This window comes from Aythya ferina (genome assembly GCF_964211825.1).
Source record: "Aythya ferina genome assembly, chromosome: 3".
In the NCBI taxonomy this organism is placed as follows: Eukaryota; Metazoa; Chordata; class Aves; order Anseriformes; family Anatidae; genus Aythya; species Aythya ferina.
In genome coordinates, this window is record NC_140298.1 from 48,834,594 (window position 1) to 48,848,069 (window position 13,476).

Consider the following 13,476-nt stretch of genomic DNA (forward strand, 5'->3'; position numbering starts at 1 on the left):
CTTCCTTGAAAACAGCCAGGAGAACTATACCCTAAGAAGTTGTGTGTTTGCATCTGCACTCCCGCATGTATTTGTTCTGCAGTAAACGCTCACATTTTGCAGCACCTGCAGGTGAGCTTATACTTTCATATAGCTCATTCCACCCAGTTGCTGTGGAATAGCGAGCTAAACTCTTTACAGGGAAAAGCAGCTAGGTGGAACAGCACAAGCAGAGGAAAACAGGAAACCTAGTCTCATCTTATATTGTTTTTACTGAAATCTTTCAGCAAGCATCAAGCCCAAAATCTACTGCTAAGGCCACATTTACAACTGGCCTCACATAATAGGAAGAAGCAGCCTAAATTATAAAAATCAGAGAATAGTTGGAAGGAACCTTAAAAGAACACCTAGTTCCAACCCCCTGCAAAAGGTAGCAACACCTCCCACTAGAACAGGTTGCTCAAAGCAGCACCCAAACCAGCCTTGAACACTTCCAGGGATGGGGAATCCACAGCTTCTCCAGGCAACCTGCTCTAGTACCTCATCATCCTCATGGCAAAGAATTTCTTCCAAGTACCTAATGTAAATTTACCCTCTTTTAGTTTAAGACTAGGAAGAGAGACTCTGGACAACTTTACAGAAATGGTTTAGCACAGATGTCATGGAAAAAGAACTATTTAATGAAACAATTCAAATGAAGATCAAGCAATTACAGCTAGCAAGCAAGTACTTACCCTCAACGTAATATTTAGCTTTTTTGGCAAATCCAATTCTCCGAAAACGACGCTCATTAGTTTTAACCTGACAGATGTTAGCTTCAGAGCACTCTGGGAAGCTTGAGTTTGTTATACCAGAAAGCTGAATTTCATATACATATTTATCTCCGTTTGTCCGTATGTCACCAGAAGCTGTGTACAACCTGAGGAGACAGAGGGCAGGTCTATACTAAGTCTAAACTCAGACTTAAGTAATTTCCAAGACTTAAGACTGGCAACAGCACTACCTGTTACCTCAAGCAGATTCCAAATCAAGTTGGAGTGATAGATTCATCAGACAGAAGAGACACAGGGCAGAGGCTTCCTCCTTCAGTATTACAACCGAGTATTATATTCAGCATAAAGCCTTCTAAGAATGCACCAAAACCAAACTCTTCTAGTTATACTGTCCTCAATGGGAGCATGAGCACTTAAACTGAATACAGAAGTATGATTCAGCAGCTCTCACACTGCTAGCATACTGGCCATGAAATCCATATTGAGTGTTCTGTAGTTATGATAAATAGCCTGTCTTAGTTTTTGTGAGTTAAGCTTTTGCGAGTTAAGTAGTCGCCCTCCTGGCAAAAGCATCTACCCAAGTGCTATCCAACTACCACTTACAGTCATATCCCTCCTTGCCGCTGGCAAAACTAAAAATGCTTTGAGACTCTGAGTTATTTGTTCTAGCCACCTGCTTGAAGACTGAGCTTGATCAAATGTGACTTGACTAATCTCTCATTACACCAAGTTTCTCAATTCACATCCTGACCTCTTCTACTCTCTCATCCAGGAATGTTTGATTTTACCTGATAACATTATAAGCACAGAGAAACATGAATGCACAGCAGGTCTATTCAAAACGCATTTGCTCAGTTACACCAATCTTGTGCTCTTCAATGCACACTACTGAATTGTGCCTTGCAGGCAGAGTTTATTCTTCCCATAACACTACTACAGACAGGTTTCCTTCCATAACACTAGAATTGATGTTAAATGTAGTTATTTATAGGAGTTCCTGGAGCAGAATTATGTGCAATGTTAGTAGAGTGTAACTGCCTTTCCCTGCCTGTCCAGAGTTCGGTCATGCTTGAACATTCCTCCAGAGCTGTACTGCTTCGCTTCTAAGGTTACTAAAGCATGGGTTCTGGCTTGCATATGGATCTACTGAGCAGGAAGAAAGGTGTTTTGAAAAGAGTCAAAGAGTACTGTAGATGAAAATCAGGATCTCTGAGAATGATCCAGTGTCTACATATTATGGAAAAGAACAACAACTCATAATAAAGAACTCTACCATCAAAATGGTGTATGTGCAGACGTTAGATTAGTCTTGAATACCCCAAGACATGCTCAAAGCTTTAAACCCAGCTGTAGGCTGTAGTAGCAACCAGACCTTTAGTTCAGCCACTGGTACAAGGCTGTCAGCAAATTCCCACTTAACAGCTAGGAATTCTTAAGGCAAATTGGAACATTATACCAAGCTTTTTTCTTGCAGTAGAGGTCTACAGAACTATATTTTTATTTTATTTATTATTTTTGTTTTTGGTCTTCAACTTACTTGTAATAAACATCCCCTAGAGAAAAGTTTTTCCCTGTTGTAGGATTAATTACTGTTCCATTCACTACTTCCACCTCCTGTGGCTTCACAGCACAAGCTGCACGTGTGTCCCAAGCGATGTAGTAAATACAGTTTTCTTCATCAATCCTGCCAAACAACAGATAACTGATTATTCCAGGAAAGAGTAACAAGCACTTAATATCTTGAGTAAGAGAAGACACAGCAATTTGCTCATGTATGGGAATCTCCTGCTTAAGCAACATGCAGAGAGTAAGCTAGAATAATAAGCACTAAAAAAAACTACCTGAGTTCTATTGATCTTATCTGAGTTAAGAGACTGCAGTCACCTGACTTCACTTAAACTCCCTGCTTCAAGAGTTCTAGAACTCACACAGTACATCACAGGGTTTTATTTAAATACTGTAGCTAACTAACATGCGAGTTTGCTCTTGGCAGCTTTACTGCTCTGCACTTTATCTGGCTGGGACAAGAAATATAAGCTAGTCAGATTTTGCTGCCTACTTCTTTGACTCAGGCACAGCCTCTTGTTCAGTTTCTTTATTCTACAGCCAATGTACAGTCAACCAAAACAAGACTGCAAAAAGCCATCAAGCTTTTTTAGTACTTGTGATCATGCACATATAACTCAGTCTAGACAGCATGTAGTTAGATAATCTGTACTGAAAGATTTGGTATGGTTAAGTAATGGAGTAAAAACATGTTTTATTATCTAAATTGCTTATCTACAGTAAGTGTTATCTACTAAATAGATCTGGAGCAAAGTTACTTAGAGCAGTTATACTACAACTGACAACATAACAGCATCCCAGCCTAATTCAGGAGTGGAATGCCTAGATTTTTGCCCAGGCAATTTAAGATACACAGAATACAGCTATTTATGAAAGTGAACAAGTACAGAAGCTTCAGGAGATCCATGTCTTACAAATACAGACCAAGATTACTCTAGGGACTGTCCAACAGAATAGAGGGTCACTGTCCTGAGAGTTATTAGAGGTCCAACAGAAATCATGAAGATCAGTCAGTAGTATGCTAATTTGTTACTCACCTCTGCAGCACAGGCACGCCAACTGTTTTTGCGCATTTCAGTACTATAACTGTTGTTACTTTCTTGTTTTTCCTGCATTCCTGCCCACTGGAATAACTAATATACACTATATTACCTAGAAGAGAAATAGCAATTCAAGGGTTTTGTAAGCAACTGACAAATTTCCTTTGTTCATTCTCCAGACTTCATTACTTTAGACTAACTTCTAGGTCCCTCCACCCCACAGACCATTTACCAGTTACAGTACTTGTGTGATTTGAGGATTTCACAATGATCATTTAAAAGTCACTCCTCCAACACTTCTGCATTCACATAGTACCTTATGTTCAGGTTGCCAGCATGGGTATAATTAACATTTATATTTAATGTCCTTTTTGACATATTAAGAGCAAGTAAACAGCTTATAAGCAAACTCAGGCAGTTAACAGATGCCTTCCTTTTTTTGTAGCTGGTTGGAAGACTTCATTTTCAGAAACTTAACAGCAATTTTAAAAAGATTCTTTATTTAAATTGAAATCTTTGAATAAAGTTGGGATTTTTACTCCTTTTCTCAGGAGAGAAGCCACTTAGTCATCTCTCACATGCTGCTCTAATTGGAAGCGTTAGCAGACAAAGGACAAGTTTTTCAAAACAGGATGAACCAAAAAATAATTCTCCCCTCCCACAGTCAGAGGTTGAAAGGTACCTCCGGAGGTCATCTTATCCAACTCCCTGTTTAACAGGGTCCCCTACAGTCACATCCTTGAGACCATGTCCAGACTGTTTTGAAAGGAGAGAGACTGCACAGACTCCATGCGACCTGTGCCAGTGCTCAGTCATCCTCACAGAAAGTGTTTCCTGATGTTCAGACAATTCACCTGTTACAGCTTTAATTACAGCACTGCTTATTTGCTTTCATGTTTTCTCGTGGCCTAAACACCACTTTTAATTTTGTGTTGTTCTCTTTAAACAGAAAAAAAAAAAAATGAGGACACATTGGCAAAAGTATCTCAAGGTTGAATAGAATCCTTTAAGAGCCATTACAGCTAGCTTGTCCGATTTAGTTCTCTCAGCTCTTTAGGAACAAAAGTTAATTATACCTGTCACATTCAGCTTCTGTGTATGAACAAGCCCAAGAACTTCAACATCTCCATTGTTGCTTTTCCTACAAATACTGGCTCTTTCAGGGCAGCCTGTGGGTCCTTCATGCACCCTCTGACAGAGATTCAAATAGTACCTAAACAAAAAACACGGCAGGAAAAAAAACTTCTTTAGGCTCAACTGTTAAGATGAAATATAAGCTTTGTAAACTCTTTGCAAGGAGCTAGCCACATTGAAAGATCAAATACTCAAGCTAGCTGAAGGAACAAAACACATTAACACTTAGCAGGTTACTCTTAGTTATCATTTTAGAGTAAACGACTGTACAGAGAAACTGATTACCAGATCAGTTCACTAGTTAGTTTTGACTCAAGTCAAAAGTAGAAATTTGAACCAAGACAAGGAATACCCAAGTTTTCTCTCAGCTATAGAGCTTGTAGCGCTCTCAGTTTAAGGCTCTTCGAAGTTATACCAGTTAAGTTTTATAAGAATAAAAGAACTAGGAGCATTACAGTTTTGTTAGGGTTTTGTTAACCTACAGTTTACTGTAATTTTAGAATTAGATGCAAATTTTTGAATTAGATTCTCTTATCCTTGCCAGTTCAACTTCTTTGTTAACCAAGTGGGTCAGACTGAAAAGATTGATGACTTCCTGACATTTACATTTTTTTAGGTTGATACTGGCAAATTTTTTCTGCCCTGTCTTTATGGAGATAAAGCCCTTCTTGAACTTTAGACAACATGTGCTTGAGTTAATAGAGAACAAACGAAACATTAAGTTTTCTTTTTTATCAACATAACTAAGAATTAGAAAATGGCATTTAAGCTACAAAATTACTTTAAGATAATTTAAGCAGAAAGCCTTTAGAAAGCTTTTGTATTAGATTTATTCATTCCTTAAATAGATACCAATAAAGGGAAATGGTGATGACGAAGAACATAATTATTCATCCTGTTCAGATAAAATAGGTCCCTTTGTGCCTTTTTTTTTCCCCCAAGGTCTACATACAGCATTAAGCATCTGCAGCTTTAAGATGCTGTCAGAAATTTAAACAACCCTGAACATGGACCTGAACAGAAGTACTATGCCATATTATAACTTCAGTTACACTGAGCAGCAGGCTGCTCCCTGTTCATTACTCACGAGTTTCCATTGTGGAAGAAGATCCATGAGCCCGTCAGAGAAGACAGCATTCTCAAGTCGTAAGTCTTGTGTTTCTCAACAAACTTGCACTCCATCTTCTTCGGAGGACAAACAGCCTGTGTCTTCCATTCAAACGTCACAGCACAGCCCAGCATCTCACTCATAAGGTATGGCCTCCCACTGCCAGCATTTTCATCACATACGAAAATAATGGTAGACTCCCTTCTTGCAGTTGCTATAAGAAGGGAGGTTGGAAGAAAATCATTTTGTAAGAGGCTTCCAGACATGTATGGATTTTAGTGTAGCAATTTAGAGGTATGAGAAATTTTAATCAGGTATTGTTTCAGAGAGAAGCAGCATAAATGCTTTACCTAGCAACCTCCTTCCCTAGGTTAACTTCCCATGCAATTTTTTCAGGAAGTTGTACAACTCCTCCCTCCAAGATGAGGGATGTCCATCAAGGCAGTCAGCACTTGAACATATGGTTTTGAATCACCATGATATCTAAAGGCATGAACTTGACTTTTAATTCACTTAAGTAAAATCAGGTTTGTTCTATAGATTCTTTATCTTGCTTACTCCCACCCCTTTCATTACATTACATCAGAGGTCTTCGGCCCAGCCCAATAATGACCAACTCACACTGTTAATTCAGAGCCTTATATATTAGATATAAAAAGTTCTTACCGTTAATACAATATCCCCACTTTTCATCTCCCTGGTAGTCTGCAGTTGTAGCACACCACGGCCTCTTTTTTTCTTCCATAATACATTCCTCATAACTCTTCCCTTTGTACTTGAAGGGGAACACACAGAGCTCTCCCTTTTCAGTCACTGAAAAAGAAAGGTATGCTCTCTGAACAACATACAGTGAAAAAGCAGGCATATCCAGATCCAGGACCATATCCAAAGCCTGCACATCAACACCATTCAAGAAAAGTCACGTGCAGAGGCAGACAACAGATACTGAAACACCGAGTCAAAATCCAATTAGAAAACTCAGATGTAGCATACAATTAGCTATGGTCACCTCTACAGAAAAATTGCGCTCTCTTCCAAAAGAGAAGCATTGATGTTGCAGGTGAGTATGGTGCACGTGACTGAAAACCATGTTTCTGCTATGGCATGCAAAATACATGTTCCTTCCCTCCCTTAGCAACAAAGCTGAGATTTAAGGGTAAGAAAGCCAACAACTCTTTCTGTAAATAGGCTCTGCTGCAGTCTCACCTGGAGGGCACCGATCACCCCCTGTATACTGCAAGATGACTGTTTCATCCTGGCGGCTATAGTCCATTTTCATTTCTTTTAGGCTTCCAAAGGATGACACACCACTTTCAGATGTCAGACACACTGCTCCATCTTTGCATTTTCCCTGGTACACATCTGCTGCCTTACTGCATACACTAACATGGTAACTTTGGGATCCAGAAAGTACCTGTGTGGACACCCAGAAACAAGGCTTTAAAGGCTGGACTAGATGATTAGGTCTTTTCTAACATAAACAATTCCATGATTCTAAGGCTGCCTCTTGAAGCCTGCAAGTCAATACTTATAGAGAACAATAGGAGTGCTTTATAAACTGCGTCTCATGCAGTCCTTGCATAATGCAGATAACTAATCTTGCAAGTTTGGCCTTCATTTATGCAGCAAAGCTGCAGGTAAGTACATCCATGGGGCCAAGGACACTGCACGTTCAGCAGACATGTCTTCGTGTTCAAGGCCAAATCAAGATTCCCTTCAGTGAAAAGTTCTCCTTCCTTCCCAACAGTAGATTCATGAACTTCCCCCTCAAAAGCATTGAAAGGCAATGCTCTAATGTTACTCCCTCTGTCAAAAAGGCAAACCACTGACACTGACCACAGCTGCAGCATGCACTTCAGTCTCTTCTCACATTCCAGGAAGTTTAGAAGAGCCTTCTGAGAAGACTTTACCTCAAATGATCTTCCAGAAAGGCTTGTCAGGTTAAAAGTATAGTGTAATTGTTCGTCAGTCACAGAGCAGCCCAAAGTTTTCACTTGATCAGGGCACACAACTGGAGTTTCCCACTCAAACACAAAACTGCAGTCAAGTTTCCGTATCATCTTTGGCCTGCTCTGTTACCAAAAACCACAAAAAAAGAAGAAGATTAGGTTTAATTGTGGAAAATTTGTTGTTTTCTGCATTAATCTCTTCCCTCCAGCAGTTCACCTCAATTATTACTGACTAGGTTTTACAGACCGTAGGACAAACTCCATATCTTAATATTGCAACTAGTACCAAAAAACCCGTAGGTGAAGAACTTTCTACCTACCTACAGAAAACAAATAGTAATTGAAGCAGGCAAGTTTTCTTATTATAATTAAGATCAAGATTTTGATGTTCACCTTGGTTGCAAGCAGGAAAAGAAATGTGAAGCTTTTGTTTCTCCACATCAGAAAACATTACAAAAATTAACAAAGTTGAGGTATGGACAGAATGCTGGTTCCTTTGTCATCCTATTTTAAATCAAAGTAGTAGTATGGCTTGTGTAGTACTCAGAGCCACCTAGGATTTCAGTTCATCTCCCATCTTGACGGAAAATTGATGGGATGGAAAACAGTTCCACTAAATACCTTTAACAAGATCTGGTGTGTCACATATACCCAAGTGCTTCTTTGCTGTTTTTGTTAAGTATTCAAAAAAAGTCATGGAATGTTAAATTTATAGCATCATGCAGCTTCAATTGTTCGGGTGTCAATGAAAAATCAAAACTTGCATTCAGATGCTATGTTTAAGTTGTAACCACTTCTCTAATCATATACATCACAGGTGAAGTATTTCATAATAGCTTTACAAAAAGTTACACTGATTCTTGTTTTAGCTTATGGTACAAGTTCAATCTTTTGGACCCAGACAAAGTACAATAGAACATTAAGCTTAATGCCAACAATAAGTTATCAGTACATTACTTCAGTGGAATCTGATCCTTGAAACCATCACAACTTGATACTTTCAAGCCTAAAGTTCACGCTCTATGAAATTTTGCCTAGTTTAGAACACAAATACTAAGCATATTCCTTCCTCGACTATATGAAACAAGACCATCCTTACACGCTGGAAACAAACAATTGATTTAGCTCTAAGCAAAGTTAATACTTGTTACTCCCCACTTCTCATTGCACTCCAATATCAACATAAATTTAACAGATGTCTTACCAGACCGGTTCCTTGGCTGCAATGAAATACAATGAGAGAAGTATAGTTCAATTTGTTGTTTATCTGACAAGGAGTAGTGCTGGTGTAAGTGATGTAAACCTCATTTACTGCCTCTTTTAGCTTGGGAGGTTCAGTAACACGACCAATATCCTACACAAGAAAAAACATAGTAAGACAAAAGTAACAAATCTAGATTTCAGATCAACTCAGATTTAGATTAGTTCAGAGATTCATCTGTTTAGCTGACATAGGAGCACAATTCCTATGCACTTTTGAAAACTTCATTCTTTAAGTAAAGAACAGTTAACTAGATTTCAGTCCTAACAAAGCAAGTTGCACAGCTCAAAACACCCTTTAGCTAAGCTTGACAAAAGCCATAAAAGCCAGGAAGATTCTGCATCTTAAGGGTGGATTCTTTTTTAAAAATCATTGTGCCAAAAATGCCAACACTTGAAAACTGTGTAGTATTAGCAAAGAGTAAGTTCCCTAGATCAGTGTGGAAGTTCATGAAAAACCATCACAACTTTTTGTTTGCGAGCTATAGAAGATGCACATAAAGCCTTAGATGCAAGAGCCTCCAGAAAGTCTCTTAAGGACATATAACACTGACAAGTTGCCCAATATCCTGTCGCAGTCTTGTTAAGACTGTGCAGCTGTCAAGTTCTTAGAAATACTAAACATGTTTCAGAGCATGCTAGGACACATCCTCCTTCATATTGCAAACAGGCTATCATAGAATCAACTGCACTATTTCTGCACCACTGAATAGCAGACTAAGAGACATTCTGCTTCCCAGCCTCAGTGCTTGGCATGCAGCTATACACAGAAATTCTCTGTAGTAGTTGTTCATACTCATCAGGGCATGGAATCTCTCTACACTCAAAAAATCATTGGAGCTCAGAATAAGTAAACACTGTTTCACAGGAAAAGCAAAGAAAGGGAATTTTGTAGAGTACATTTTAATTCTGTAGTCCATTTATTTATCCCATTGCCAAGCCTATTGCTCAAATCAGGTCTCTAGTCACGGATACTGTTATAAACTAGCAAGGAAATGCATGTTCCCATGATTTCAGGCATAATACTTACTATTGCTGGTCCACTAACAGGAACCATACAAACAGCTGCTCCAGGTGGACAATTAACATCTTTGATAGGATTGAGAGGCTCACAAATATTGATGTAGAAGTCTGGAGAAACTTCTGTTACATCTTCATCGACAAACGCCTCGTAATACCCAGTGCGATGTATCAAAGGGGACAGGTCAATAACAGAACTGCCATTCAATACTGAGCACCTCACCTATGAGAAAGCACATTTTATTTTTTATTCTTTTGTTTAACTTATTGATAATCATCCTCTCCTTCACAGAGAGAAATGTAGCTACGTTCAAAAGTTCAAAGTTTTATTGAAGTAAGGCAGCATTTATGACAACTTCTGCTTAGTTATAGATACTAAGTGCCTACAAGCTACATATGAAAAAAGTCAAGCTCTTAAATATTTATAGAATTGAATCCACATGAAAATAACATCAGAACAAACCTCTGGAATGCAGCCTCCAACACACAGTCACTACAGTGATCAGTGGATCCTACACTTCCTTCCTATTCAATGTTGTGGGGAAGATGAGGACCACTTCCAATAAAAAGCTTGGTTGTAACAACGTAAAGTTACTGCACTGCAACCTCGTGGCTTGAGCACTGCTTGAAATGGGGTCTGAGGAAACTTTTTACATGCATAAGCTCACTGACACTTGAAATCTGGGGAGTCTATTCATCTTCAACATACTGGTAGTTTTGTTAGTTTCTGTTTTCATTTCATTTCAGTAGAGACCATTATTGCTACCTAGCCATTGCCACTCTGAAACAAACTAGGGTCACTATGGATACACTGAAAAGTGATCAGAAACACACAAGTGATAACTGATCAAAGTTAATACTTTAGAAAACAATGATTTCTATGTTTGTTTGTTTTTTTAATCTGAGCATGTATTGTACATACTACTGGAGAGGAAATCAGAGCTGCATGCTGCACAACTCCTACAAGAGACTGGAAGTGGGTACATGACATTTTCCTTCAGTGAAAAGAGCCGGAAAAGCATTTCTCTAAATGATGGTGAGACCTATAATAAAACTGAGGTGGTCATGGGAGGTGGGAACAACTTGTCAGAGAATGATGGTCACACTAGGAAGTATTCAAAGTAACAAGAAGGATTAAACATTCATAAGATGTAATGTTCAGGTGTTAAAGAGACCTTAATTCACCCTCTGGCTCAGGGAACAAAACCATTCAACCTTCTATTCCTATTACTGGCTTTCATTATGTGCACCTGTTACCAGCAACAGTTTAGCTAAAACTAGCTATAGTAAGAATAGCTCAAGGTATTGTCTGGAACACCAGTTCATCCAGAGTTGACCAAATCAAGTTATCACAACTTGTGCTACAAAGCAAAGGCAGATCCTTTGTTCAGTGTTTATCAGATAGCGTGAGAAAAAAATCTCTCACAACTCTTTGCTTCTCACAATTGTCATTGCACTTAACAGAACTGATCAGACTCGCCTAACCTTTAGTCCCTTGCACAGAAGAAGACTAGCCCCAGGCACAGCAATGCCATCCCATCCTCAACTCAGCCTGATTTATTGGCCTATTCAGTTGGAGAATCTTAACAATTACTTCCTAAGAAGCTGCCTATGGCTTTTTTCAGCTGTACAGAAAAGCAGCTAAGTATATTCCAGAGAGGTTGATCTAAAGTGTTAAAGTTTTAACGTACTCACCATGTTAACAAGTTTGCCAACTACTGTTCTTCACTGCTGAACATACCAATAAAAAGTCTTTCAGAATTTCTACATGAAATTCACTTCTGGACTAGAGGAAGAGACTTTACTCTCAAGGGATTTAAAGCATACACTATTATGCATAACCTCCCCCCAGAAATTTAGTCCCACAGAAGTGTTCTGCGTGGAAGTGATTCTTACCTCTTCCTCACAAGCCAAGGACGTATGCCAAGAGAAGTAACTAGTGCACGTCTGCTCATCAAAAGACAGAAAAACAGGCTGGCTGTCATCTCCAGCATCAGACTTGCACACAAAGCTAAAATAGCTTTTATGCTTCAGTTGAGGGTCTGCAGGGCAAGGATCTCCACCTTCATAAACAAGCTTCAACACTTGATCTTCATAAGTTAAAGTTTTACTTAATTTTCCAGCATTAATTGGTTTTGGACCACCAATGATGCAGACAGCTACGGTAAAAAAGTGAACAAAGCAGATGAAGTCTGATGCAACTGCCTTTCAAACCTGTACTGCACCTCTACCTTACTGATCAGCACGTAGCTTAAGATTCTAGCCTTATTCCAATTTCCATAGGAAAGGCTTTTTCACACTATCTGGAATTACCACTAAACTGAGCTGCACTGAAACAAACTAAATACTGTTTTTGTTAACTTATTAACCAGTAGAATGTAGTATAACTATATACATTTGAGAATAGCTTTTGATTACTTCTCTGAAAATCCAAGGTATTTACCCAGAAATATCACCTTGACTATACATAATTTCATTAAGGTGCCTGCCTGTAAGAATCCTAAAATACAAGTTAAACTGCTAGTGGTATTTCAGAAGCACCCAAAAAACAGAAATCTAGAAAGGGGGCTGGCAAGATTTTGAAGCATGGACACAAGGCTGAATGGAGATGCATTATGTCAATGCAGCAATCGCCACACAGCAGTCAGTGCTCTCAGTTCATTCTAGCTGAAAGCTAATATTCTCTTTCTTTTCACAACAGCCAAAACATTTAGCATCAGCATCTACAGTCTTGCCCTCATCACCAAAACGATACCCATCCTTACAGACACAAGGGCACAGTCTGGAAGTAAACCCATTTAAGGTTTAAAATGGAATTTGATAGAACCACATTTGATTTCTTAGAACAGTTTCTGTATCTCTTCCTAAGCAATTCAGATACAGTTGTTCTCTTCAGTCCTTCCACGGTTCCAGTAAAACTTGCCACTTGCAATTTACCACAAACCTGGGCATAAGTAGTTGGTTTTTTTTCCAGGTACACCGTAGTCAGCAAATACAGAAACAACAGGGATGAAATGCTTACCAGCTCCATTAGCACATGAACTTTTAGCTTCAGCACAAACATTCAGCTCAATTCTTCTGTTATGTGAATCACTGATTATATAACCAGACTCTCGCTTCAGTGATGTCAAATCAAAGAGGTGACCTATAGGGAAAACAGGGTGTAATTTAATCCATTTGCAGATTCAAAGTTACAACATTTCTTTGTATTAAAAGCTTTGAGCAACTTTCTTTAGTTGGAAGGTCAACTAGCACCTACTTGCCCACTAGGTTAGAAGACAGTTACAATTCGTACCAAAAATTGGAAGCAAAACTACTTTCAGAACAGATATATAGCAAACTTGTTACAGATCTTTGCCAAAGAACATTGTAGTACAAGATATTTCTACCCACCACCAGTAAGCTTGTTAGTCACTACCCTTTTCTAATAAATCCCTTGAGAACAAACAGTAATGCTGCTTCCAGAAGTCTTTTCCACCTACAAAGTTCTTGGGCTTTCTCCTTACCTGTAGCAGGATTTGTTACCCGGCAGTCATTTTGCACGTTGCTTTTAAGAGGACACGCAGCAGCAGTGAACCATAAGAAGCTATATTCACAATCTTCAATGGCCATTATAAGTTCTGGTTTTGACTCCTAAACACAAAACA

General features: G+C 38.9%; 1 protein-coding gene across 1 annotated transcript in view; it reads right to left on the minus strand.

The window, feature by feature from the left end:
* The window catches only part of IGF2R (insulin like growth factor 2 receptor), a 53,423-nt gene that overhangs the window by 4,014 nt on the left and 35,933 nt on the right, over nt 1–13,476 (minus strand). Inside the window, exons 32-44 of the mRNA XM_084512943.1 lie at nt 13,336–13,462; nt 12,852–12,974; nt 11,726–11,988; nt 9,840–10,052; nt 8,754–8,903; nt 7,511–7,672; nt 6,807–7,014; nt 6,267–6,413; nt 5,580–5,814; nt 4,435–4,571; nt 3,356–3,470; nt 2,290–2,436; nt 714–898 (exon numbers count right to left, since the gene is read on the minus strand). Of these exons, the coding sequence (XP_084369069.1) occupies nt 714–898; nt 2,290–2,436; nt 3,356–3,470; nt 4,435–4,571; nt 5,580–5,814; nt 6,267–6,413; nt 6,807–7,014; nt 7,511–7,672; nt 8,754–8,903; nt 9,840–10,052; nt 11,726–11,988; nt 12,852–12,974; nt 13,336–13,462 (2,212 nt within the window). The remainder of the gene's footprint in view (nt 1–713; nt 899–2,289; nt 2,437–3,355; nt 3,471–4,434; nt 4,572–5,579; nt 5,815–6,266; nt 6,414–6,806; nt 7,015–7,510; nt 7,673–8,753; nt 8,904–9,839; nt 10,053–11,725; nt 11,989–12,851; nt 12,975–13,335; nt 13,463–13,476) is intronic.